We start from the raw sequence: 23,434 nt of genomic DNA, 5'->3' as shown, positions 1-23,434 counted from the left end.
TAATGGTGGGATTTTTTGAGATGTATTTGTACATGCACACAGTTACCACCATATAATTTAAACCCCCACAAATCTTGAAGTCTTCCCGCAGAGTACGTTGTCGACGAACACTCAGAGAAAACTTGAATAAGTGTATAGACGAGTGGGTGAATGCATGAGTGGACGAATGAAGGGCGAATGAACCATCAATGAGCGAGCCAAGGAGGCACGCAGGATGCAGGGCACTGAAAGCAGTTCAGGTGCAGTCGGCCTGTGTGCTGTGCTGCGGCGAGACCCCCGCTAGGTGGCGCTGCAGACGGCGGGCGCGCCTGGCCAGGCGGGGATGGTCGCTCTTGCCGTGCACGCCGGCTGCGGCGCGGGGCCCAGCGTGGGGGGTAGGGCGAGTCATATGACCCGCTTGGCTTCCTGGCTCCGGCCGCCGCCGCCCGCCCGTGTCCGCCCGTGTCGCGCCGGGGCCCCGAAGAGCCGTTGGCGGGGTCCGGGCTGAAGCCCGCTGGTGTGGAAGTCTTCGTCGCCGTTGTCTCCCGCCGTCCCGTCCGCCTTCGCTCAGCGCCGTCATCATGCTGGCGCTCATCTCCCGCCTGCTGGACTGGTTCCGCTCGCTGTTCTGGAAGGAGGAGATGGAGCTGACGCTGGTGGGGCTGCAATACTCGGGCAAGACCACCTTCGTCAATGTCATCGCGGTGAGCGTCCGCCCTGGTTCGGCCGCCCGCGGGTCGGCGGGCTCCTCCCCTAGGGCTGGGGTCAGGTCGCCCCCTCTGGGCGCGGCGGGACGGGCGGGGGCCTGTGACCTGACCGTCCCCTACCGGGGGTCCGGAGGCGGCTTTTCGCGCGCCGGCGGCCGAGGTCGGCAGCGGCAGGGTTAATCATGCCTTTGAACGCGACCGAGGCCCGGGGACAGGGTCGCCCGGAGCTTGTCACGTTGTTTAAAGTGCTGTTGTTGTGGGGCTGGGAGGGAGTGTGGAGTCTCTCGGTTTGGCTCCGTGTGGAAGCAGCTCAAGGGTTACACTCCAGTCCGTCGCTCTCCCTTTAGGGTGGGATTTGGCGTCGAGTGAGCGTAAAGAAAGAAGAGCCCTTTTTTTCAAGTTGCTGCTTGGGACCAAGTGGCCCATTGTTGAGGCCAGGAGAGCGGTGTGGGCGCCCTACAGAAGAATTCTGAGGGCCGCTTGACCTCTCTCTGAATTCACTTACTGGTTTCCACTGGTCTTCCTAAGGTCGAAGATTCAGCCGATGGCAGAGGGGAGGGACAGTTCCACCGAGTCCACGGTAGTCCTAGTGTTTATGAAGCCAAGGAGTGGGGTGTGGGTGTGTTTTGCAGAGCTAATTGTCTTATTAAACGAATGGGCAAGATGGATCTTCTGCAGTCAGCGTCACGTTAACTGTCTTGCAAAAGGGGATTCGTCTTCTGCGTATGCTTCTCACTTGAGAAGGGAGTGCCAGGAACCGAACTTATGCCAGGCCCAGGGAATGGGTGTTAGGGCGGGAAATGGCTCTGAGAACTTACATACAATGCGGTGTTTATTCAGCAGTGGTTAAGTAGGATGGTTATTCGGTTGTGCGTTTTTGGGTTGGGGAAGGAATAGGAGTGAAGGATTTCTCCTCTGTCTTTACTTGGAAAGTTGCTGTGATTCAGTGTTGTCTGGTAGGGGCTTGGACTTGCCAGGGATGAGCTTTAGAACTGTTCTGAAGAGAGATTGTGGCAGTTCTTTCGCCTTTTAGATCACTGTTGAAATCTTTATTTAACTGGCCGTCCAACTGGTTTGGTTACAGGAGTGATTCAAACACTTGTTGGAGAAAATACGTAGCTTGTGACTCTTAGTCCTTGCAGTATAGAGCAACAGGGGTGAGTAAGACTTGGAGGAAGCAAGATTAGTAGAAATCAAATGTCTTTTGGAGAATATTGCATATAAGTATAAAGGAAAATTGCCAACTGGTTTTACTCCTTTTGTAATTTATTATTTTTCTTAAAATGACTGTCTTTTAAATATCTGCTGTGACTAATAAGGAAAAACAAACTTTAGGTCATGTATTCATATTAAAACTTTAATATAATATGAAAAAGGTGAGGCTTTAGCCTGAGTGGCCTAAATTTTCTGATATTTACTTAAATCAAACTTTGACAAGGTTGATTTGTGCAATCAACTGCTTCTTGCAGAAAAGTAGTTGTGCATGGAAAATATTAAAAAGTTGAGTGAATATTTGAGAAACTTGTTGATTTAAGTACTTATATCTTCAGTAAACATTATAACTTAATATTATAAGCTTGAACTTTGATGTCAAGGAACCCTGATTTTGAAATCTGGATCTGCCACAGCTTCCTTGAGTCCTTGCTTCTCATCAATTAAAAGCAGATAATAATATGTTTCTTATAGAATTGTTCTGAGGATTAAATGCAGTGGAAAATGTTCAGTGACTAGCAGTATGCCTTCCCATTTAAGGGGTAGCTAAGTGGCAACTATTGTTATTATTTGTAGTGTCTCTATCTATTTAATGCAGAAACAATGAAAAATACCGAGAAAGGCACTCAGCAGTGATTGTTTCCTTTGAATCTCAGGTTGTACCTAAATGCCAGCTACAGTAGTAGATTTAAGGCTGTTGTAAAGTAATCACATCATGCTCTCTCCTTTCACATTAGTTTATTTTAGTTAACAACAGCATAACTTTTGCAGAGATGTTGAATTCACAGTGACACAGTGGTTTTAACTATTAATCTTAGATATTCTCTGAGGTAAAATGGTGTGGAGAGGCTTTGTTAAGAAAATCTGTCATCACAAAAATGATTAGGATATATCAATTAACTTGATGTAATCATTCCACATTATATAATTCATAAAAACAATTCTGATTCATTAATTTAAAATAATATTAGTTTTAGAAAGGAGTAAAAAACCTGTACTATAATTGACATTGGCCTTCAGAATGCTGAAAGAGGTACCTTATAAACCTTAGACTCTGATTTTTTTAACCTTTATTTTATTAATTTATTTTTATGTTATGCTGAGGATCGAATCCAGTGTCCCACATGTGCTAAGCAAGTGCTCTACCATTGAGCTGTAACCCTGACCCCAATCTGTGATTCTTATAGAATATATTGAGGGTGAAGAAAATGTTAGTGATTTAAAGGATTTTTAGATAAAAATGATGTATCTAAAGTATTAAAACAATCCAGGTGTGGTGGCTCATGTCTGTAATCCCAGCAGCTTGGGACACTGACACAGGAGGACTGCTACTTCAAAGCCAGCCTCAGCAAATGTGAGATGCTAAGCAACTCAGGGAGACCCTGTCTCTAAATAAAATACAAAATAGAGCTAGGGGTGTGGCTCAATGGTCAAGTGCCCCTGAGTTCCATCCCGAAACACCCCCCGCCCCCCACCCAAAAAAAAATTGAGCCTTATTAAAAATATTTTTTGAACAAATTATTAACTAATCAAGTATAGATTCATCAAATTTAAATATCACTGTATCTATCTTAAAAGGTAAGACAGTTTTAATAGATATAATTTATCTTACTCAAAAGGTTTGTGAAGCTGAACTACTTAAAAGTAGGGTTTGGTTCAATTCTAAAAGATGAGGCTGTTAAGTTAAAGTTACAGAGATGTTTAGTCTTCAAATACTTACTCATAGGGTTGTGTTTTTTTTTTTTTTTTTTTAAGTTACGCTGGGGATTGAACCCAGAACCTACTACATGCTAGGCAAGCACTCTGTCACCCCGCCCAACTCATAGGGTTTTGAAACTGAAACGATACCTCATTTTATCTAATATTTTATGAAGGAACATTTGATTTACATAATGTTCTCTTTTGTTTTGAACATTGTAAAAAGAAACACCTGTGGACTTTAATTTTAAAATTAATGTTTGTTTCAGGGAATGAAATAAAGCCCGTTGTTAACTATTCTGGCAGTTATTGCATAATAAGTCATGTGTGTTTTGTGTGTAGTGAATATTGAGTGATCTTTGGAACTCTTACAGTTTATAGTATAGTTACCTAGAAATAATGAGTGAATTTGCCAAAACGTTGTACAACAGATTTTTATAAATGGATAAAATGGATATTGTTATGAAAATTTATCTATACTTTAACAGATTTTGCTAATCAGGAAGGTTAGTCCATGGAAATTAATTACTACTGAGAATTAAGAAAAGAAAATGTGTGGGAAGATTGTAGATATCTGAATCCAGAGTCCTTTTTTTGGGAGGGGGTGATACTAGGGATTGAACCTGTGGTGCCAGCCCTTTTTATTTTTTATTTTGAGACTGGGTCTTGTTAAGTTTCTGAGACTGCCCTTGAACCTGTGGTCCTTCTGCTCAGCCTCCCAAGTTGCTAGGGGATGACAGGCATGCATCACTGTGTCCATCTTTAGTGTCTTTTAAAAAAAGAGTTTGTAACAGCCTTCCTTATTCTAACTTTACCCTTATTTCAAAGAGTGGCCATGAAGTCCAGAGAGGCAAGTGAAATTCCAAAGTCAGCAATGCTAGGAAATAGCAAGGATAGAGTTATAACCCAGGAAAATGCACTTTCTTCTTTTTTTCATGGCCTCTTTGGATCCAGCTGAGGTTAGAACCAGAGAGCTTATAGTTGGACGATTTTAATCGTTTAAAAATAATTTTCATGCCTGGTGTGGTTGGTTGTGCACGCCTGTATTCCCAGCAGTTCGGGAGGCTGATGTAGGAGGATCAGAGTTCAAAGCCAGCTTTAGCAAAAGCGCTGAGTAACTCAGTGAGACCCTGTCTCTAAATAAAATACAAAATAGTGCTGGCGATGTGGCTCAGTAGTCTAGTTCCCCAGAGTTCAATCCCTGCTACAAAAAAAAAAAAAAAAAAAAAATCATTTTTGTGTGCTGGTGATGTTGGGCAGTGCTAAAGCACTTGATTAAAGTATGTAAGATCTGGGTTTAATCTTCAGCATACACACACAAACGCAAAAACTCTTCTCACATATAATATGCTCATCTATTTAGCAGAGCTGGGGATCAAACTCAGGTCTTCACACGTGCTTTGCAAGTGCTCTACCAATGAGCTATACTTCCAGCCCTCCAAATTTGCATGGCATTTTTATATTCAGGCACTTTTCTTTCCTACCATACTGGGGATTGAACCTCTGGCACCCTGTCACAGAGCTACATCCTCAGCCTTTTTAATTTTGAGACTGAGTCTTGCTAACTTGCCCAGACTGGTCTCCAGCTTGCCTCAGCCACCTATGTACCTGTGCTTACAGGCCTGTGCCACTGTACCTGTCTGCGTTTAGGCATCTTAAGTATGTGTGTTTGCAAACTATTACATGTAAGGACTTGAAGTATTTGTGTGTATTATATATGTTATATATACACTCATGTATATGGACATTAGGGAAAGGAGTGAATGATAATCAGTGGAAAGGAAGAGTAGTGGAAAACTATGTTGACATATTTAAATAACTGGCTAATAGGCATTGTTGAGTTTTTTGTTTTGTTTTGTGCTGGAGATAGAACCCAGGGGAGCTTAACCACTGAGTTACACCCCAGCCCTTTTTAAAAAATATTTTTATTTAGAGACAGGGTCTTGCTGAGTTGCTTATGGCCTTGCTGAGTTGTTAAGACTGGCTTTGAATTATAATCCTCCTGCCCCAGCCTCCTGAGGTGCTAGGATTACAGATGTGTGCCACCACTCCTGACTGGACTACTTTTAATATATGAAGATTAGAAATATATATGTATATATACACATACACACCTACACACACACTGGAGAGAAAACCCAGTGCCTTGCTTGTGTTGACCAAGTGCTATACATTGAGCTATATCCCAAGCCCTAATTTTGGGTTTTATAACATGATTTGTTTAATTATTTTGGGGATAAGAATGGCAAAAATCATTTTTAAGGAAAATGTGCTATGGTTCAATTTTACATGTTTAATAAATCTGAAACTTTGAAAGCTAATCTTCCCATGATGTGGTCTTCAAATATAGATTCAGAATGTTGGAACATGAGACATCCCACCACAGATGGTCTCTTTAAAGGGTTTTTGTGTGTGTATGTGTGTGTTTGGTGGTGGTGGGGGTTGCGTGTGGTAGTGGGAATTGAACCCCAGTACCTCGTGTGCTAGGTAAGCCCTCTGCTCCTAAGCTACATCCCTAGCCATTTATTTTTATTTTTTGTTTGGGACAGGGTCTCACTAGGTTGCCCAGGACTTTGAATTTACAATTATCCAGCTTCAGCCTCCCTGGTAGCTGGAATTACAGGTGTGTGCCACTGTGCCTGGCCATAGTTTATATATTTGGTTATTTCCTCATTATTGGACATTTGAACATTTTCCAGGATGTTGCTGTTGTACATCATCAATTTGATCTGCATTTCCTGAGGATGAGTTCCAGAGTTGACATCATTAGATTAAAAAATTTAAAAATATTTTGTGTCAAATGGCCAAATTGCTTTCTAGAAAGTATGTACTCCCACTGAGAAGATGTTCTGAACAGTTTTCTTATATAAAGTTGAACATCAGCTAAATACTTCATCCTTTGATATCTGTAGGGCAAAACACATTTAGTTTTGTTGATGAGATAAACTAATATTATGGGAGCAGGAGTGCCAGGGATTGAACCCAGGGACACTTATGCACTGAGCCATATCTCCAGCCCTATTTATTTAGAGACAGGGTCTTGCTAAGTTGCTTAGGCCTTTGCTAAGTAGCTGAGGCTGGCCTTGAACTTGTGATCCACCTGCCTCAACCTCCTGAGTGGCTATGATTACAAGTCTGCACCACTATCCCCAGCTTAAACTAGCAGTATTTTTAAACTATCCTGCTAGCTCTGTTTCTGTGTAATACGTCTTTAAAAGTTCCTACTTAATGTTTCAGCAACTTCCAGGACTGAGGCTTGACAATTCTTTTTCCCTTATCTTTTATTGAACTCTATCAGCAAGTCATATGAATGGAAATTCAGCTTATCCTCTTTTCTTGTCACGATACTGAATTTGTTGTAAACTTATTGGTGAATTATATATTCCAGAATTCTGACATGTTTCTTTGTATTTCTCATTAATCCGTTGGACCTATTACATTGGTCCTATTACATTTACCCACCCCCCCCCTTTTCCCTTTTCCTTACAGATTATCTTTTCTGTGTCAGAAGTTTAAGAAAGTTTGCCAAATAGACTACTTTTTTGCCCCCACCCCCTGCCCTGTAGTAGGGATTGAATCTAGATGTGCTCTGTCACTGATCTTTTTCAGTGCTGGGGATCAAACTCAGGGCTGCTAACATTGTTCACTTAGTATTTAAAATCAGGTGATAATTTAAAGCATTTAGTTTTTCTATGATGTGAAAAAGCCAAACTCTTTAATGGAGTAGTTTCTTCAAAGTCAAAACCACAAGCCATACCTTCTATTATGCTATTTTTTTCAGGTTACACTATTTCTTAAATTAGATATGGGTCTTGTATTTGGATCCAATTTCATAGTTTGCTTGGTTTTATATACCAGAATGACATTCTTATTTCCTAAAAGGAATTTTTTCTTCTTTTTTAAAAATTTTACTTTAAATTTATTTATTTATTCTAATTTGTTATACATGACAACAGAATGCATTTCAATTCATAGTACACACATAGAGCACAATTTTTCATGTCTCTGGTTGTTCACAAATTAGAGTCTCACCTCTCCTGTTTTTATACATGTACCTAGGGTAATGATGTCCATCTCATTCCACCATCTTTCCTACCCCCATGTCCCCTCCCTTCTTATCCCTCCCGTTGGTTCTATCTAAAATTCCTCCATTCCTCCTTTGCTTCTTCCCCCATGCCCATTATGGATCAGCATCCGCATATCAGACAAAACATTTGGCCTTTGTTTTTTTGCAATTGGCTTATTTCACTTAGGGTAATATTCTCTACTCCATCCATTTACCTGCTAATGCCATGATTTTAGTCTCTTTTAATGCTGAGTAATATTCCATTGTGTATATATACTAGAGTTTCTTTATCCATTCATCTACTGAAGGGCATCTAGGTTGGTTCTACAATCTAGCTACTGTGAATTGTGCTGCTGTAAAAATTGATGAGGCTGTGTCCCTGTAGTATGCTGTTTTTAAGTCCTTTGGGTATAAACCAAGGAGTGGGATAGCTTGGTCAAATGGTGGTCCCATTCCCAGTTTTCCAAGAAATCTCCATACTGCTTTCCAAATGGGTTGCACCAATTTGCAGTCCCACCAGCAGTGTATGAGTGTGTCTTTTTCCCTACATCCTCGCGGCTGGGGTTGTAGCTCAGTGGTAGAGTGCTTGCCTAGCATGTATAAGGCGCTGGGTTTGATTCTCAGCACCACATTAAAAAAAATAAAATAATTAAAGATACTGTGTCTGTCTACAGCTAAAAATATTTTTAAAAATTATCAGAGCCAGGTATACTGGTGCATACCTGTAATCCCAGTTGCTCTTGATGCTAAGACATTATTAAAAGTTTGAGGCCAGCCTGGGCACTTAGTGAGACCTATTGCAAAATAAAATATAAAGGGACGGGGACATAGCTCAGTGGTCAAGCGATTGCCTAGCGTGTGTAGGGCCCTGTGTTCAACCTCTGTCGTTGTAAAACAAAACAAAAAAACTCAACCAAAATAGTTTAGGACTTATCTCTAAGAATATATATTTCTACAATGATTGTGCTGGCAAAATAAGATTTTAGATATGTAAGAAGTGATATTTAAGTTTGGAAATGGTGATCTTTTCTCCTAAACTGGGTTAGAAAGGTAATTATTTATTGTAAAAAACTTGGATTATAATTGGTAAAATGATACTAATATTTTTTGTATCCATGTACTTTGTAGCAGTTGCTTTAGGATCTACAAAAGTGTTATTATGAGAATATATTTAGAGCCAAAATTTGGTTGGCGTATGAGTGTGATATGTTAATTTGGAGTATGTTCAAATTAAGTGACTATATGTGTTAGAATGGCATAGAGGTTAAGACTTGAGCCAAACTCTGCAAGTTGTGTTATCTTTGTCAAGTTGTTAAACCCCTCAGTGTGTTTCCTTCTGTGTAAAGTAGAAATAAAGTACTATCTATCTTATAGAATTGTTAACAAGTTAATGTGCCTAAAACACTTTGAACATGTTCAAAAAGAGCCCATCAAAAGTGCCTAGCATGTGTAGGGCCCTTAACTGTTAGATTACTATAGTATAATCTTCTTAAGGGTGGGGATTGCTGTCTCTTTCACTGATGGATTCCAAGCACTTGGCACAGTGCCTGGCATGTACTAGATACTCAAATATTTGTTCAAATGGACAAATACTATTCAAAATATAAGCAAAAAATGTATTTGTGAACTCATGTTCATACTGCATCATGCAAAGTATAGCATATTGATAAGAATGGTGTTCTGGATTCCCACAGATTTGAATATTGATATGTCCATATCACTTAAGTAAATATTCTCTGGTTTATTTTTTACTTCCATAAAATGGATGTCATCACAAAACTGGTCTAGAGTAGTGAGAATTAAATAATTAACATATGAAAGTGTTTAGCACCATGCTAACATATAGAATGAATTCCTCTAAGTTGCTGAGGGTATTGGTAAGTTGCTAAGGCTGGCTTCCAAGTTGAGGTCCTCCTGCCTCAATTTCCTGAGTTTTTATTGCTGGGGATATGCACCACCACCACACAGCTGTCACAAACCAAGATGCACATGTGTATTGTTTTGTTTTCATGGTTTGTTCTGTGGTTCTCACCGAGCTATAACATGGCTTGTGAGACCTGACCAAACTTGCCACACCTGTGTGCTGTGCCTTCTGGGAGGAACAATCTTCCTTAGAAATTCATGCTTCTTCTACTGAAATGTCCTGCTCCTGAGGGTCTTCCTCATGTTCTAGTCAGTGTCCACAACCTGCACCATGTGCATCAGTGCTGCCATTGCCATAGGTCACATAGGGCAAAGCTGCCTAGGTTAGTGGTTTTATTTATTTTTGCTGGGGGGAGAGAGTACTAGGGATTGAACTCGGGAGCACTAGACCCCTGAGCCACATCCCCAGCCCCATTTTGTATTTTATTTACGGACAGGTTCTCACTGAGTTGCTTAGCTGCTCGCTTTTGAACTCAAGATCCTCCTACTTAAGCCTCCTGACCCACTGGGATTACAGGCATTTGCCTCCCCACCCGGCGTAGGCTAGTGATTTTTGATGGACCTAGTTATGTAGTTTTTCCTTTGAAGAGGTGAAGTTGGATCTGATCTATTTCTTGGTTAGAATAAAATTGCAATTTTTATTGTAGAAATAATTCTAAACAAGGATCTGGAAATATGACTTGTATTTTTTTTATCCAACCATTGACTAATGTCAGGAGCCCAGACAACGCATTTAACTTCTGTTCTTCAGTTTTGATGTTTGTAAAGAGTGAATAATCATTCTGAGAACTTCATGTTCTTTGAGAGTGAGTGCTATTAGTTCTTACACCTAGAACTCTTAGGCATATATCAGAGAGTTAAATAAAAGTATAAAGACTCCAGTATTAGATATTGGTTGATGAAATTTCAGTCTCTTGGCAGAAGGAAACAAAAAAGCATCATGCAGCTTTATGGCAGGGATATGGAAAGGTAAACCCAACAGGAAGAGCAGCGTTTGGCAATAGTATTTGCCCTCTAGTGCTCTGTGCAAGTGTGTGCTTAGAGTGTAATTTTAAATTTTAACCAGGATTTAAGATTAGAGTGGGTTTTTTGTTCATGGCTGCAAGTTTGTAAACCCCAGTAGGTATTCTGCTGTGTTTGGGTTAACTCATTCTCTTCTAGGTGAGAAGTGGCTTCAATGGACTGCATGCAGACTTGCCTCCAAGATATAAAGGGATTTAGTGTCATGCGACTGTTTGCAGGCTCTCTCTCTCTCTCTCTCTCTCTCCTTCCCAGCTAATGCTTTTTTTTTTTCTTTACTGTCTTCTTGAAAGCTCATTTTTTCTGTAGATTTTTTTTTTTTATGCCAGTATATGGACTTCATCATTAGTAGTGCTAAAGACTGAACCCAGGCCTCACACATGCTAGACAAGTACTCTACCACTGAGCTATAGCCCCAGCCCAATGGAGACTCATGTTTTCCGTCCATAATTAAGCTGTTTCATTCTAATATTTTTGGACTTCCTTATTTTAATCTCATTTGTTCAGTGACTGAATTAATAAATTAAAAAAATGTCTTTCTTAAAAACAATCAGGCTGTGCATGGTGGTGCATGCCTGTAGTTTCAGCGACTTGTGAATCCAAGACAGGAGGACCATGAGTTTGAGATCAAACTGGGCAATTTAGCAAGACCCTATCTCAAAAAGTATAAAGGGCTGTGAGTGTAGTTTGGTGGTAGAGTGCCCCTCACTTTGTAATGCCAAAGGGAGAAAAATCAATTTTGTTTTTGAGAAATAGAAAGTACAGATACACAAAAATCTTTTTAACATGAAGATATATTTATTACTGTTTAGTTGTTTATCCTTTGAGGTTTTTTTGTCTTTTATATTTGCAAATATGTTTTCTTGGTAACAGAATCTTGGTGTACATAGAAAGTAACCTACTTAATTTATTCTCTTTGATAGGCAATAAAATTCAATCATATTCAAAATGGAACTCTTGATCCCTTCCTCCCCTAATCCAAGGGATCATCATCTGTCTGTTTCTTTTTCATTTTTTTTTTAAATTTTCTTTTCTGGTTCTGAGGAATATACCAGGACCTCATACCTGCAAGGAAATACTGTATCACTGAGCTATATTCCCAGTTCCTATTCATTTCTTGAAAATATTAAATCAAATAGATGTGATAGCCCTTAATAAATGAATCTTTTGATTATAGCTGTTGTTTTCCACTTGTTAATTTTAGGATGTTGGATTAAATCAGGGCTTCATGCGTGCTAGCTAAGTGTTCTACTACTGACCCAAAACCCCATCCCTTTTTCACTTTTATTTTGAGATTAAGTTACCTAGGTTGACCTCAAACTTTATCCACCTGCCTCAGCTCCCCTGTAACTGGATTTATAATGCTTTGAAGTATTCGGAGATACAGTTCATTTCAGAACATGTAGACATTTACCATAAAACAAGTTAGGAAAACTATCTTTGCTGTGTTATTCTTTGGGATAGCACAGATTGTTCCTAAACATCCTACAATTGCTTAATCATCCTTTCCCCCATACACAGGGAGCATTCAATAAAAATTTCTTCTATTAATTAATGAAGCAATTGACTATTTTATAAAATGTCTTCCTATAACGTGTTTCCCTTAAGTAGGTGTTCATTGGCTTTTTTTAAATTATTTTTTTTAGTTGTAGACAATATCTTTGTTTATTAATTCATTTTTTATATGGTACTGAGGCTTGAACCCAGTGCCTCATATCTGCAAGGCAAGTGCTCTACCACCAAGCCACATCCCCAGCCCATGTTCATTGGCTTTTGTAAGGTAAAGCTTGGTCAAGTGACACAGTTGTAAATGGTCTGGAGTTCAATTCCAGTTCCTAAGAGGTGATAAATCTGAGCTCCATACTTGGAGACAAATCCTTTAGGATCTTGCTTTGCAACTTGATAAGTACAACTCTTCCACTAATTGAGACTCGAGACTTGTTTGGAAATTGTATATGACCTCTTAAATGTTCCAGATTCATTTTTAGCTTTCTTTGGCTTTTTGTAGCTAAATGTCACATTAAGTATGCCCTCCTGGCTCTTTAGCACATGCCTCTGCTATCGTTCCAGGAACCCTTATACTTTCAATACTTATTTTGGAAGCTTTTGGAAGAGGGGATTAAATTTGCCAGTGAAAATTAGCAAATGGGTGTGGGGAGAATGGAGGAGGTAGGCATTTGAAATACAAGTTTGACCGATAATGATGAAAAATGGGGCACCTAAAATGCCAAGCCTTTTGCTTTTCTTGGTCTGCTGGTGCTCCTTGCCGTTAGATGGCCTACTCCTATTGTTCAGATTCCAGATCTTTGAAGCCCCGCCTCAACTCTTCTAGTCAAAGTTAATTTCTCTTTGCTTTGTTATTTATTTATTTATTTATTTTAGTTATACTTGGACACAATACCTTTATTTTCTTTTTTTTTAATTTTTTTTAATATTTATTTTTCAGTTTTCAGTGGACACAACATCTTTATTTTATTTTATGTGGTGCTGAGGATCGAACCCAGTGCCCCGCGCATGCCAGGTGAGCGCGTTACCACTTGAGCCACATCTCCAGCCCCCTTTATTTTCTTTATTTTTATGTGGTGCTGAGGATCGAACCCAGGGCCTTGCACGAGCTAGGCAAGCGCTCTACCGTTGAGCCACAACTCCAGCCCCTCTCCTTGCTTTGTTTTTATAGTGCAGGCCCCAAATTGCATTTCTCTGTGCTAATTACCTGAGTTTTGGGGCCCTTTTAGTTTTCTCATTGGTGATATGGAAATAAAAATTGTTGCCCTGTGGGCTTACGATGAGCTAAACAATCAGCACAGGGGTTGGTATAGAATGAAGGCTTTTTAGTTGTCAGTTATCATGGGATGTATTATTTGTGGGGTAAACAGGAACATGTGCTCCACCTATATAAAAGAAAGATAAAATGGAACCCTTTCCCCTCAGGTGAGCTCTGAGTTAGGGACTCAGTTTCAGAGGGTGGGGTTCAGGATAGAGGTATACTGGGCACAAAGGACCATTTCTGATTTCTTGGAATGGACTTTTAAAAAATGTGACACTGGGAATTGAAGTAGGGCCTCCTGAACACTAGACAAGCACTCTACCCCTGAGTTACATCCCCAGCCTTTCTAATTTTATTTTGAGATGGGTTTTGCTAACTTTGCCAACCTGGCTTGGTACTTACCATCATCCTGCTTCAGCCTCTTGGGTAGGTGGGATTACAGGTGTGTGCCAGTGTGTCTGGCTGTTTAAAATTACTAATTTTTTTTTTTTTTTTTTTTTTTTTTTTAAAGAGAGAGTGAGAGAGATAGAGGTAGAGAGAGAGAGAATTTTTTAATATTTATTTTTTTAGTACTTGGCGGACACAACATCTTTGTTTGTATGTGGTGCTGAGGATCGAACCCGGGCCGCACGCATGCCAGGTGAGCGCGCTACCGCTTGAGCCACATCCCAGCCCCTAAAATTACTAATTTTTAATTGACACATTCTATTCATAAACACAGCATAAATTGGTCCCCCACCATGACTTTTCTCTACTGGTCACTTCTGTTTTCATAAGGTCCCTTTTATTTCCTTTTTTTTTTCTCCCTCTCTTGCTACTGCATATGAGACCCTTGATTTTCTAAGTCTGGCTTATCTCACTTAGCATGATATTCTTCAACTCCATTTTCCTGCAAATGCCATAATCTCATTGTTCCTTATAGTTGAGTAAGATACCATTGTGTGTGTATACCATGTTTTCTTTATCCATTTATCTATTGATGGACACCTAGGTTGATTCCATAACTTGGTTATTGTGAATTATGCTGCTGTAAGCATGGGTATGCATTTACCGCTATGGTATACTGACTTTAATTCTTTAGGATAAATACCAAGGAGTGGCATAACTGGATCATATAGTGTTTCCATTCCTACTCTTTTGAAGAACCTCTGTACTGATTTCCATAGTGGTTGTACTAATTTACAGTCCAGCCAATAGTGTATGAATGTTCCTTTTTCCAGCATTTATTCTTTGTATTTTAAATTAATAGCTCAGGGGCTGGGGTTGTGGCTCAGTGGTAGAGTGCTTGCCTAGCATGTGTGAAGCACTGGGTTTGATCCTCAGCACCACATAAAAATAAATAAAATAAATATATTGTGTCCATCTATAACTAATATATTGTGTCCATCTATAATAAATATTTTTACAAATAAATTAAGAGCTCAGGGTTTTTTGTTTGTTTGTTTTAAACTGGAGATTGAACTCAGGGGTGCTTTACCACTGGATTGGATTGTTTCCTCAGTTCTTTTTATTTATTATTGTGAGACAGTCTCACTAAGTTGCAGAAGCTGGCCTCTGAACTTGCCCTTCTCCTGCCTAAGCCTCCTGAATAGTTGGGATTACAGGTTTTCGCCACCATGTCTGGCTCATCTCAATTTCTGATTCTTGATGTTTTCTGTCATTCAGAGAAAAAGAGAAACTAAAATAATAGTTCTTTGCCATAACCCATTATAGATGTGCTAGGATGTTAGGGATATCTAGTTGAAAAATTTATTAGTCTGTTTGATTTGTTTTCTTGTTAATAAATTTGGGTTTGGTAGAAGAGTTTGCTTGCTCCAACTTGAATTTTTTTACTAGTCAAACTAGAAAACTAGCAGTTATCTATTTACAGTCTCTCCATTGACCATTGAGGGTTTTTTGTTTTTTTTGTTGTGGTGGTGGTGGTTGTTCACCTAACATTGACTTCATAACTTCTCTACAACTAGACTCTTGCTATGTTGTCTGCAGATAATCCTCAAATGCCTTAGGCATTGTACTTAAATAGATTAAGTATCTTTAGGGCTTTTTAAGTTTAGCCTTGGATGTAAATTCCAGTTTTGTTCCTATTTTGCTTTGTTTTTGATCTTGATGTCAGGTTTCCTTTTCTGTAAAAGGAGGCCAGGAAAGTGAATAGCATGTTGCTATTGTCATCATTATTATTTTTATTAATAGAGTTAGCCAGTGATAGGTATCCTAGCTGCTAACAGTGATATATTCTTCATGCAGAAATCATGTGTAACTGGAAAACATCATTGTTACCCCATCTTCTCTGCACTTGTAATTCCCTGCTAGACTCTCACCCTAATGGTAGTAAGTGGGATTATAGACAGCTACTGAATAAATAATGTTAGTATCTAGAAGAAACTGCAATTTGCAACCTGAGCAGCATGCAGTGACTCAGTATTTCATTTAAGAGCTGAGTTTCATTGTGAAACAATGATGATAACACTGACCGGATTAATGGAGTGGTATTATAGTGCTTAGTGTTTCTTCAGGGACACACAGAGAGAGCTAGACTGTGAAAAAAGAGCATCGAAAGAGAATGTATTTAAGTTCCTGGCTTTTTCTGTTGGCAAATCACATAACTACCAGAGAAACTGTGGATGCAGAGATGACTTAATGAAATATAAACAAAGAAATAGCCAAAGGTTTGGTGCTTTTTAGTTTAGAATAGTCTTAGCAAATTAGGAACTGCTATTTAAAAAGTAAATGATGTTACTAAAAAGTTTACAGTGGGGAGAAAACAGAGCTAAACTCATATACTATTAGTGGAGGCAATACCACTGTAAATTCACAGGCAAAAAATAATTTTTAGAAGTAGGCAATAAAGAATTAATCAGTTAAAATCTAGGTGGTTTGTTGATTTTTTTGTTTTTGTTTTTATTACTGGGAATTGAACCCTGGAGGTGCTTTACCACTGAGATATATCTCTAGTCCTTTTTATTTTTAAATTTTGGGACAGGGTTTTAATAAGTTTTTGAGGGCATCACTAAGTTTCTAAAATTGGCCTTGAACTTGGAATCCTCCTGCCTTAGCCTCCCCAGTGGCTGGGATAACAGGTGTGCAGCACTGTGTCCAACAAAATCCAGGTTTTAATGTACCTTAATAAGTGCCAAGGTTTGCTTCTCTAGAGTCTGATGGGCAAAATAATGTTTCTCAGCATTTTCTTGTTTCTGTTACTGTTGTCAAGAATGCATGTGCAAGCCTGGTGTGGTGTTGCACACCTGAAATTACAGCATTTCAAGAGACTGAGACAGAAGGATCGCAAGTTAAAAATCAGCCTCAGCAACTTAGTGAAGCCCTAAGTAATTTATCGAGATATAATATACAGAGAGATAGCTAGTAGGGTTTTAGTGGCTTCATTTATCTGTCTTGTAGAAAAAAGAGAACTGACAAGGGACCATGCAGATCCTGTTATCTGGAGTGATATACTATAATTCTTGGTCAGTTTTAGAGGATTTTTTTCATTCTTTTTTTTTTTTTTTTTTTATGTGTTACCGGATTGAACCTAGAGTCTCATGTATGCTAGGTAATTGATTACTCATAATACTGAGCTACAACCCCAGCCTGAATTTTTAATAATTATAGGAGATACTATACTTAATTGCTTCAACTTTAGAGATTTTTTTAAAATCTATTTTGGAAGTGGGGGGAATAGGGTCTCCCTATATTGCCCAGGTTGGCCTTGATCTTAGAATCCTCTTGCCTCAGCCTCCCAAGTGGCTCATTTTAATTTTTAAAGATTCTGTGTGTCAGCAGGAATCATGGGCTAAATTGTAACCTAGGAGACTGTTTCTGGGTAACTTCTCAGTAATGTCTCTGACATTTGTTTAATTGCAGACATAAGTAGCCACTAATGGACGTTGCAGTTTCAATAAGCAGTGAAGTTTATTTTCCTGCAAGTAGAATGAGGCAGAATTAGAATATTTATAAAGTGCTTGTCACTGGCTGAATATCTTCACAACTCAGAACATCTCCCGTATAATTTCCCTTCAAGAAATGGAGCTGAACAGGAAGCAAAAGTAGTTAATGGATGATATTGGACCTGAGAATTCTGAATGAGTCAGTTCAATTCTGCTGTTGTCCTGTCTCAAAGAAATTAGGACAGTATGTGATTCAAGACTTGAAGGGTTCCCAGTGGTCTTTCTAGTTATCTATTTTTCATAGGTAGCAATGGCCAGTGTAGCCTCCCTAGGCAAGATATGATTGGTTTGTATTCCTCACTTTGGGGATTATGTGGCCATTTTAAAAAGTAGTGCTTTCTTATTAGTTGTTCATCAAGAATGATCTCCCCCTTGGGGTCTGAGGTTGTAGTTTAGTGGTACAGCACTTGCCTAGCACATGAGGCACTGGTTTTGATTCTTAGCACCACATGTAGATAAATAAAAACCCATCAACAACTTTAAAAAAAAGAATGAACTCCCCTTTCTGGGGGCATAGGGGGCTAAGTTCCAGTGCATTAATATTATCCCTAATTCTTTATTTAATGAATGTTGGAACAGGTTTCCAGACAGTTTTTCTCTCTGTAATCTGAGCTACTCAGAATCCTAAGGCTGGAGGATCTCTATTTAAAGTCACACTGAGCAATTTAGTGAGACCCTGTCTGAAAATAAAATTTAAAAAGGACTGGAGATGTAGCTCAGTGGTAGATTGCTTGCCTAGCATGTAAGGCCCTGGGTTCTTTCACCAGTACTGCAGACAACTAAAACCAAACAGCAACAACAAATGGAATCAGGAATATGATCAGAATGGAAACCAAACTCTGAGAGAAGCAATTGTATTTGTGGAGCTGTGGTTTGTCATATCCTGAAAATTCTAGGCTGGAGTAGTGGTTCTGAGAGGTAATGGTTTACCCTCAGTAACCTCCTGTGGGAGGTTGATATATTTTAATACCCCACCAACCTTTTGAGGACAAAATGACAGTGTAGACTGTTCTCTTTCTCTCTCCTTCCCCACCCCTGTTTGTTGTGGGGATCATACATAACTAGGGCCTCACTTGTGCTAGGTAAGTGGTCTTTGCTGAGCTATATCCCCAGTCCTATAACTATCTCTTAATCAAGGGCTGTTGGTCTGTCACACAAACCCACTAGTTTATAGAAGTTTACCGTGAATTGGCATGAATACTATAGCTGTCATGCTATCCCTCTTGCTGTTGTTACTATGTTGTATCTTTGTACATGTTTCAGGAACATGGATCAGTCTTTTGACTACTGTGAACCTGCCTATAATACCCTAAACATGTGCGATCTTGTCTGAATATGTGAACTACTTTTTGGTAGCAGTGTAATGCTGGACTCATAAAATGAATTGGGAAATGTTTCTACCTCTTATTTTGGGGAAAGGTTTATGTAGAATTGGGGTGATTTCTTCTGTATATATTCGGTAGAATCACCAAGGAAACCACCTAGGCTGATTTCTTTTTAAGAAGAGTGGAGATTTTATTAATTTCATTTCTTTAATAGGAAGGGGAACTATTCTTTCTGGGAGTATTTTGGAAGGTTGTGGCTTTGAAGAAATAGGTCTGTTTTGAAGTTGTTGATTTTCTGAGTATCATTTATAGGGTTTTCTTATTCTCTCTTTAATATCGTTGGGTCTTAATAATGTCCCTTTTTTCATTGTTGGTATCGGCAGTTTTTATCTACTGCTTTTCATTGTCAGTTTATCAATTTCATTTATCGTTTCAGAGAAACAGTTTTTGTTTTCCTTTATTTGCTTCCATTGTTTTTCTGTTTTCAGCATTACTAATTACTACATTTATTGTTTCCTTCTGTTTTTAGATTTGTTTTGCTCAATTCCTAACTTATTTATTTCTCTTTTTTCTTTTTGCAGTACTGGGTATCAAACCCAGGTCCTTGCACATGCTACGCAAGCAGTGTATCACTGAGCTTCCCACTTTCTTTTACTCTATTTTGGAGAGAGAGTCTCAGTAAGCCCAGTTTGGCTTCGAACTTGCAATCCTCCTGCCTCAGCTTCCCGAGTAGATGGGATTACAAGTGGGAACTTGTTGCCCAGCTGTCTTAACGTCTCTGACCTGAGAGATGAATGAGACCCCTCAGAGTAATTCCATTTACCAGAACTCTGTACTGAAGTGGTGTGGGCATGGAGGGATTACGCTTGTAATCCCAGCAGTTTGAGAATTTGAGACAGGGGGATTATAGTTTGAGGCCAACCTCAGCAGTTTAGCAAGACCCTATGCAATTTAGTGAGACCCTATCTCAAAATAAAAAATAAAAATCTCAAGGTAGCTTAGTGGGTAAGTGCCCCTGCATTCAATCCCAGTATCAAAAATAAATAAATGAATAGTATACTGAAATGTTTACATATTTGACTTTACATTTTTAGAATGGCTTTAAAAACAACTTTCAAATTTTGTATTATTCTAATTCTACCTTACTATAATAGGTCTTAATGAAGACTAGGCTTTGGGGGGGGGGGGGCTGGAGATGTGGCTCAAGCGGTAGCGCGCTCGCCTGGCATGCGTGCGGCCCGGGTTCGATCCTCAGCACCACATACAAACAAAGATGTTGTGTCCGCTGAGAACTAAAAAATAAATATTAAAAATTCTCTCTCTCTCTCTCTCTCTTAAAAAAAAAAAAAGACTAGGCTTTTTAAATTTGTTTTACTGAGTATGAAATTAATTTTACTGTATGTAGGTTAAAAATTTGTAGTTCATACTGAAGCCTTTTCATAGGGGAGTCTTTGTTAAGATTAAAGAATTTATATTACATGTATCATTTACTAATTTGGATCATTGGGGTTGCTCTAGGAATCCCTCTTTTTTTAAGTTCACTAACAAAAGTCTAGTAAGGGATTTGAAAGGAAACTTTATTATTATTTTTTTTTGTATTTTGTTTTTTTTAACAGGAAGCATATGAATATGTAGAAAGTCATAACAGTGAAAATAAGTCTACTTCCTACTACCCTAAGTACTCAGTTCTCCCCAGAAGGAAGGAAAGTTTTAAATCAAGTTACTTTAAAACTGATTTTTGTATGTTTTTGTGGTGCTGGAGGTTGAGTGCAAGCCTCCTATATGCTAGGCAGGTGCTGTACCAGTGGAAATATTTGTTAGAAAGAAAAGTAAAATCAGCAAATGTTAGAGAACAACCACTAGAATGACATTTAGGCCTGAAAATGCCAAGCTGAATTGCTGTCTCCCCCCACACCCATGCTTCTGACTTTAGAATCTGTCACATCCTAAATAACAGCAGTTTTTTGTTTTTTGGTTTTTTTTAAAGCATGTAAAGATACAGATGCTCAGTAAAGATTTGGTGTACCTTTAATGTTTATGGGAAATATGCCTGTATACTTCAATAATTGACGGGATAACCAGTACTGTATTTGTTAGAGCTCTCTAGCACTGATTTATTTTTTTCTTTTAGTTTTGTTTTGTTTTGTTTTGGTATTTGGAATTGAACCCAGGGGCATTTTACCACTAAGCTACACTCCCAACGCCCCCCCTCCTTTTTTTGGTACTGGGGAGTGAATTCAGGGGCACTTAACCACTGAGCCACATCCCCAACCCTTTTTTGTATTTTGTTTAGAGACAGGGTCTCACTGAGTTGCTTAGGGCTTTGCTAAATTGCTGAGGCTGGTTGGTTTTGAACTCATGATCCTTCTGTCTAGCCTACCGAGCCACTGGGATTATAGGCGTGTGCCACCATGTCTGGCTCCCAGCTCTTTTTTTCTGATTTTGTTGTTGTTGTTGTTTTGTTTTGTTTTAACACAGGGTCTCGTCAAGTTGCTAGGCTGGCCTCAAATTTGTGATCCTCCTGCCTTAGCCTCTTGTCACTGGGATTATAGGCCACCATGCCCAGTTTAGTGTCCATTTTTGCATTGTTATTGTTTTAGAGTTTCTGAATACCTATGTGAGTAAAAATGCTTCACTGCCACTTGGTTGCTGGGTGGTTGATTGAGGATGCTCACTAGCAGATTAATTCATAGACTACTAAGTTTTTAAAATTTCCTTCAGGTTTTGGGGCATGGATTTAGTAATATCATTATTAGGGTGCTATTAAAGAAAGGCATAGTAAATATAGGAAATAGTCGATAAGAGACCTTTTGAAATGAATATTCTTCAGGAGAAGAAGTTAGCAGGAATGAGATTTTTCAGACTTCTAATTGAAATTGCGTTTTGATGAACATTTGAATCCTCAAGAGTTGTCTTTGTAAAGGAGATTACTTCAGAGTAGCTCCATTGATATTAGCAGGCAGTAAGAATTAATTAGTTATTTCAAATGAGTTAGAATTAGATTGACAATAAAGAATTTAATTAGTTGGGTACTTCCTATACCATTATGTTTTGTTTTGTAGGACCTAGGGCCTCCAGGCAGCTACTGCTATTTTCCTTTTACTTTTTTCCTTGAACTTGGGTTAAGCCCAAAGGTGCTTTACCATTGAGTCACATCCCTAGCCTTTTTTATTTTTTAAGACATGCTTTCAGTAAGTTGCTTAGGGCCTCACTAAGTTACTGAGGCTGACCTTGAATTTGTGATCCTCCTTCATCAGCCTCATGAGTTGCTGGGATTACAGGTGTGCACCTGGCCTACCATTATATTTCATAGAAAAGTTGTTATATAAAGAATTCTTGTCTGTTATATTCATTTTTTAAAAACTTGATTGTGTGTGTGTGATGGTTGCCTGCCTGTGGTCTTACAAAGTTGGTGAGACTGTCCTTGAATTTGTGATCTTCCTGCCTCTCAAGTCATTGGGATTCTAGGTATGCACCACCGTGCCTGGCTGATATATTTAGTTTTTATAGCCAAATGCTAAAGAAAACAATGAGTTTTTTACTCAGTTTTAATTGCCCTATTCAGAAAGAACTATTTGAGATCCATATTGCTGCTATTTCGAATGTTCTGTATCCTGACAATGTAAGTAAAACTTTACACTTCCAAAATAAACTATCCAGCCTCTGTTTTCCAAGGCAAATCTAACTGCTTGTGAAATTACCATAAACATAATCACATGGAAAAAGCACATCAGCCTGGTACATGCCTCCCAGACTCAGGAGATTGAGGCAGGAGGGTGAAAGTTTGAGGCTAGTCCGGGCAATTTAGCAAGACCTTGTCTCCAAATATTGTAAAAGGGACTTGGGATGTAGCTCAGTGCTAGAGCACCCTGGGTTCAATCCTAGTACTGTAAAAGAACAACAGAACACCTCACATTTTTAATGCTAAAACATGAGACTTGCCTTCTGGAATCTTTAGGTTTCAGGAGTGACCCTCAGACTAGAAGTTTATCAAGAGCTCCCTTTGACTTTGCAGAGAAGCAGTGCTTGAGTGGTTTGTGTGGAACAGCACAATAGTAAAGAGTTAAATATTACATCTCAACAAGTTTGAGTGGGTAAGTTTGTCTCATAGATGAAAGGAGACAAACATTTATCACTGTTAGGCTAGAATTTTGGGAGCAGAGATTTTTGTCTCTGGTGACTTGGGAAAGAAGAAAAGCAGAGGCAGGTATGGTGGTGCACACCTGTAATCCCAGCTAATGGGGTTGCTGAGACAGGAGCATCACAAGTTCTAGGCCAGCCCAGCAATTTAGCGAGACCTTAAGTAATTAATTAGCAAGACCCTGTTTCAAAATATAAAGGACTGGGGATGTGGCTTTGGTAAAGTGCCTCCAGATTTAATCCTCAGTATAAGAAGAAGAAGAAAAGCAGAGAGAAGAGGATAGTAAACATTAAGTGTTGAAGGAGATAGATTAGCAATAGGCATTTAAGAGAGGCAGCCAAAAGGAAAGAGGAGAAAGAACACCCTTTCATTCTTAAGATTAACTTGTTAGAGTGCTCTGTTAGTGACATAGCTGAGCAGATACTTGATACCCTGACTCATTTTCAAGCAGCACAATAGGTAGGTAGGTGTTCTTTTTGGAATTGTTTTGTCCTATTTTAAATTTCATTTTAAAAATTATTTTTAACAGATACATATTATGTGTATTTATTATACCCAATAAAATTACAGAATAAATATACATATTTATGGGGTATGATGTCATGTTTGAATACATGTATGAATTTTGTAATGTTAAATAAGGGTACACCTGTCT

General features: G+C 38.9%; 1 protein-coding gene across 1 annotated transcript in view; it reads left to right on the top strand.

The window, feature by feature from the left end:
- The first annotated feature begins 385 nt into the window (after window positions 1-385).
- The window catches only part of Arl8b (ADP ribosylation factor like GTPase 8B), a 44,042-nt gene continuing 20,993 nt past the window's right edge, over window positions 386-23,434 (top strand). Inside the window, exon 1 of the mRNA XM_046425513.2 lies at window positions 386-683. Coding sequence (XP_046281469.1) covers window positions 561-683 — 123 coding nt within the window. The 5' untranslated portion in view covers window positions 386-560. The remainder of the gene's footprint in view (window positions 684-23,434) is intronic.

Source organism: Marmota monax, unplaced genomic scaffold, assembly GCF_021218885.2.
Source record: "Marmota monax isolate L192 unplaced genomic scaffold, Marmota_monax_Labrador192_F-V1.1 WCK01_AAM20220418_F8-fsc00028, whole genome shotgun sequence".
NCBI classification, from domain to species: domain Eukaryota; kingdom Metazoa; phylum Chordata; class Mammalia; order Rodentia; family Sciuridae; genus Marmota; species Marmota monax.
The sequence above is the reverse complement of the archived record's forward strand: the minus strand, read 5'-3'. Positions and strand labels throughout refer to the sequence as shown.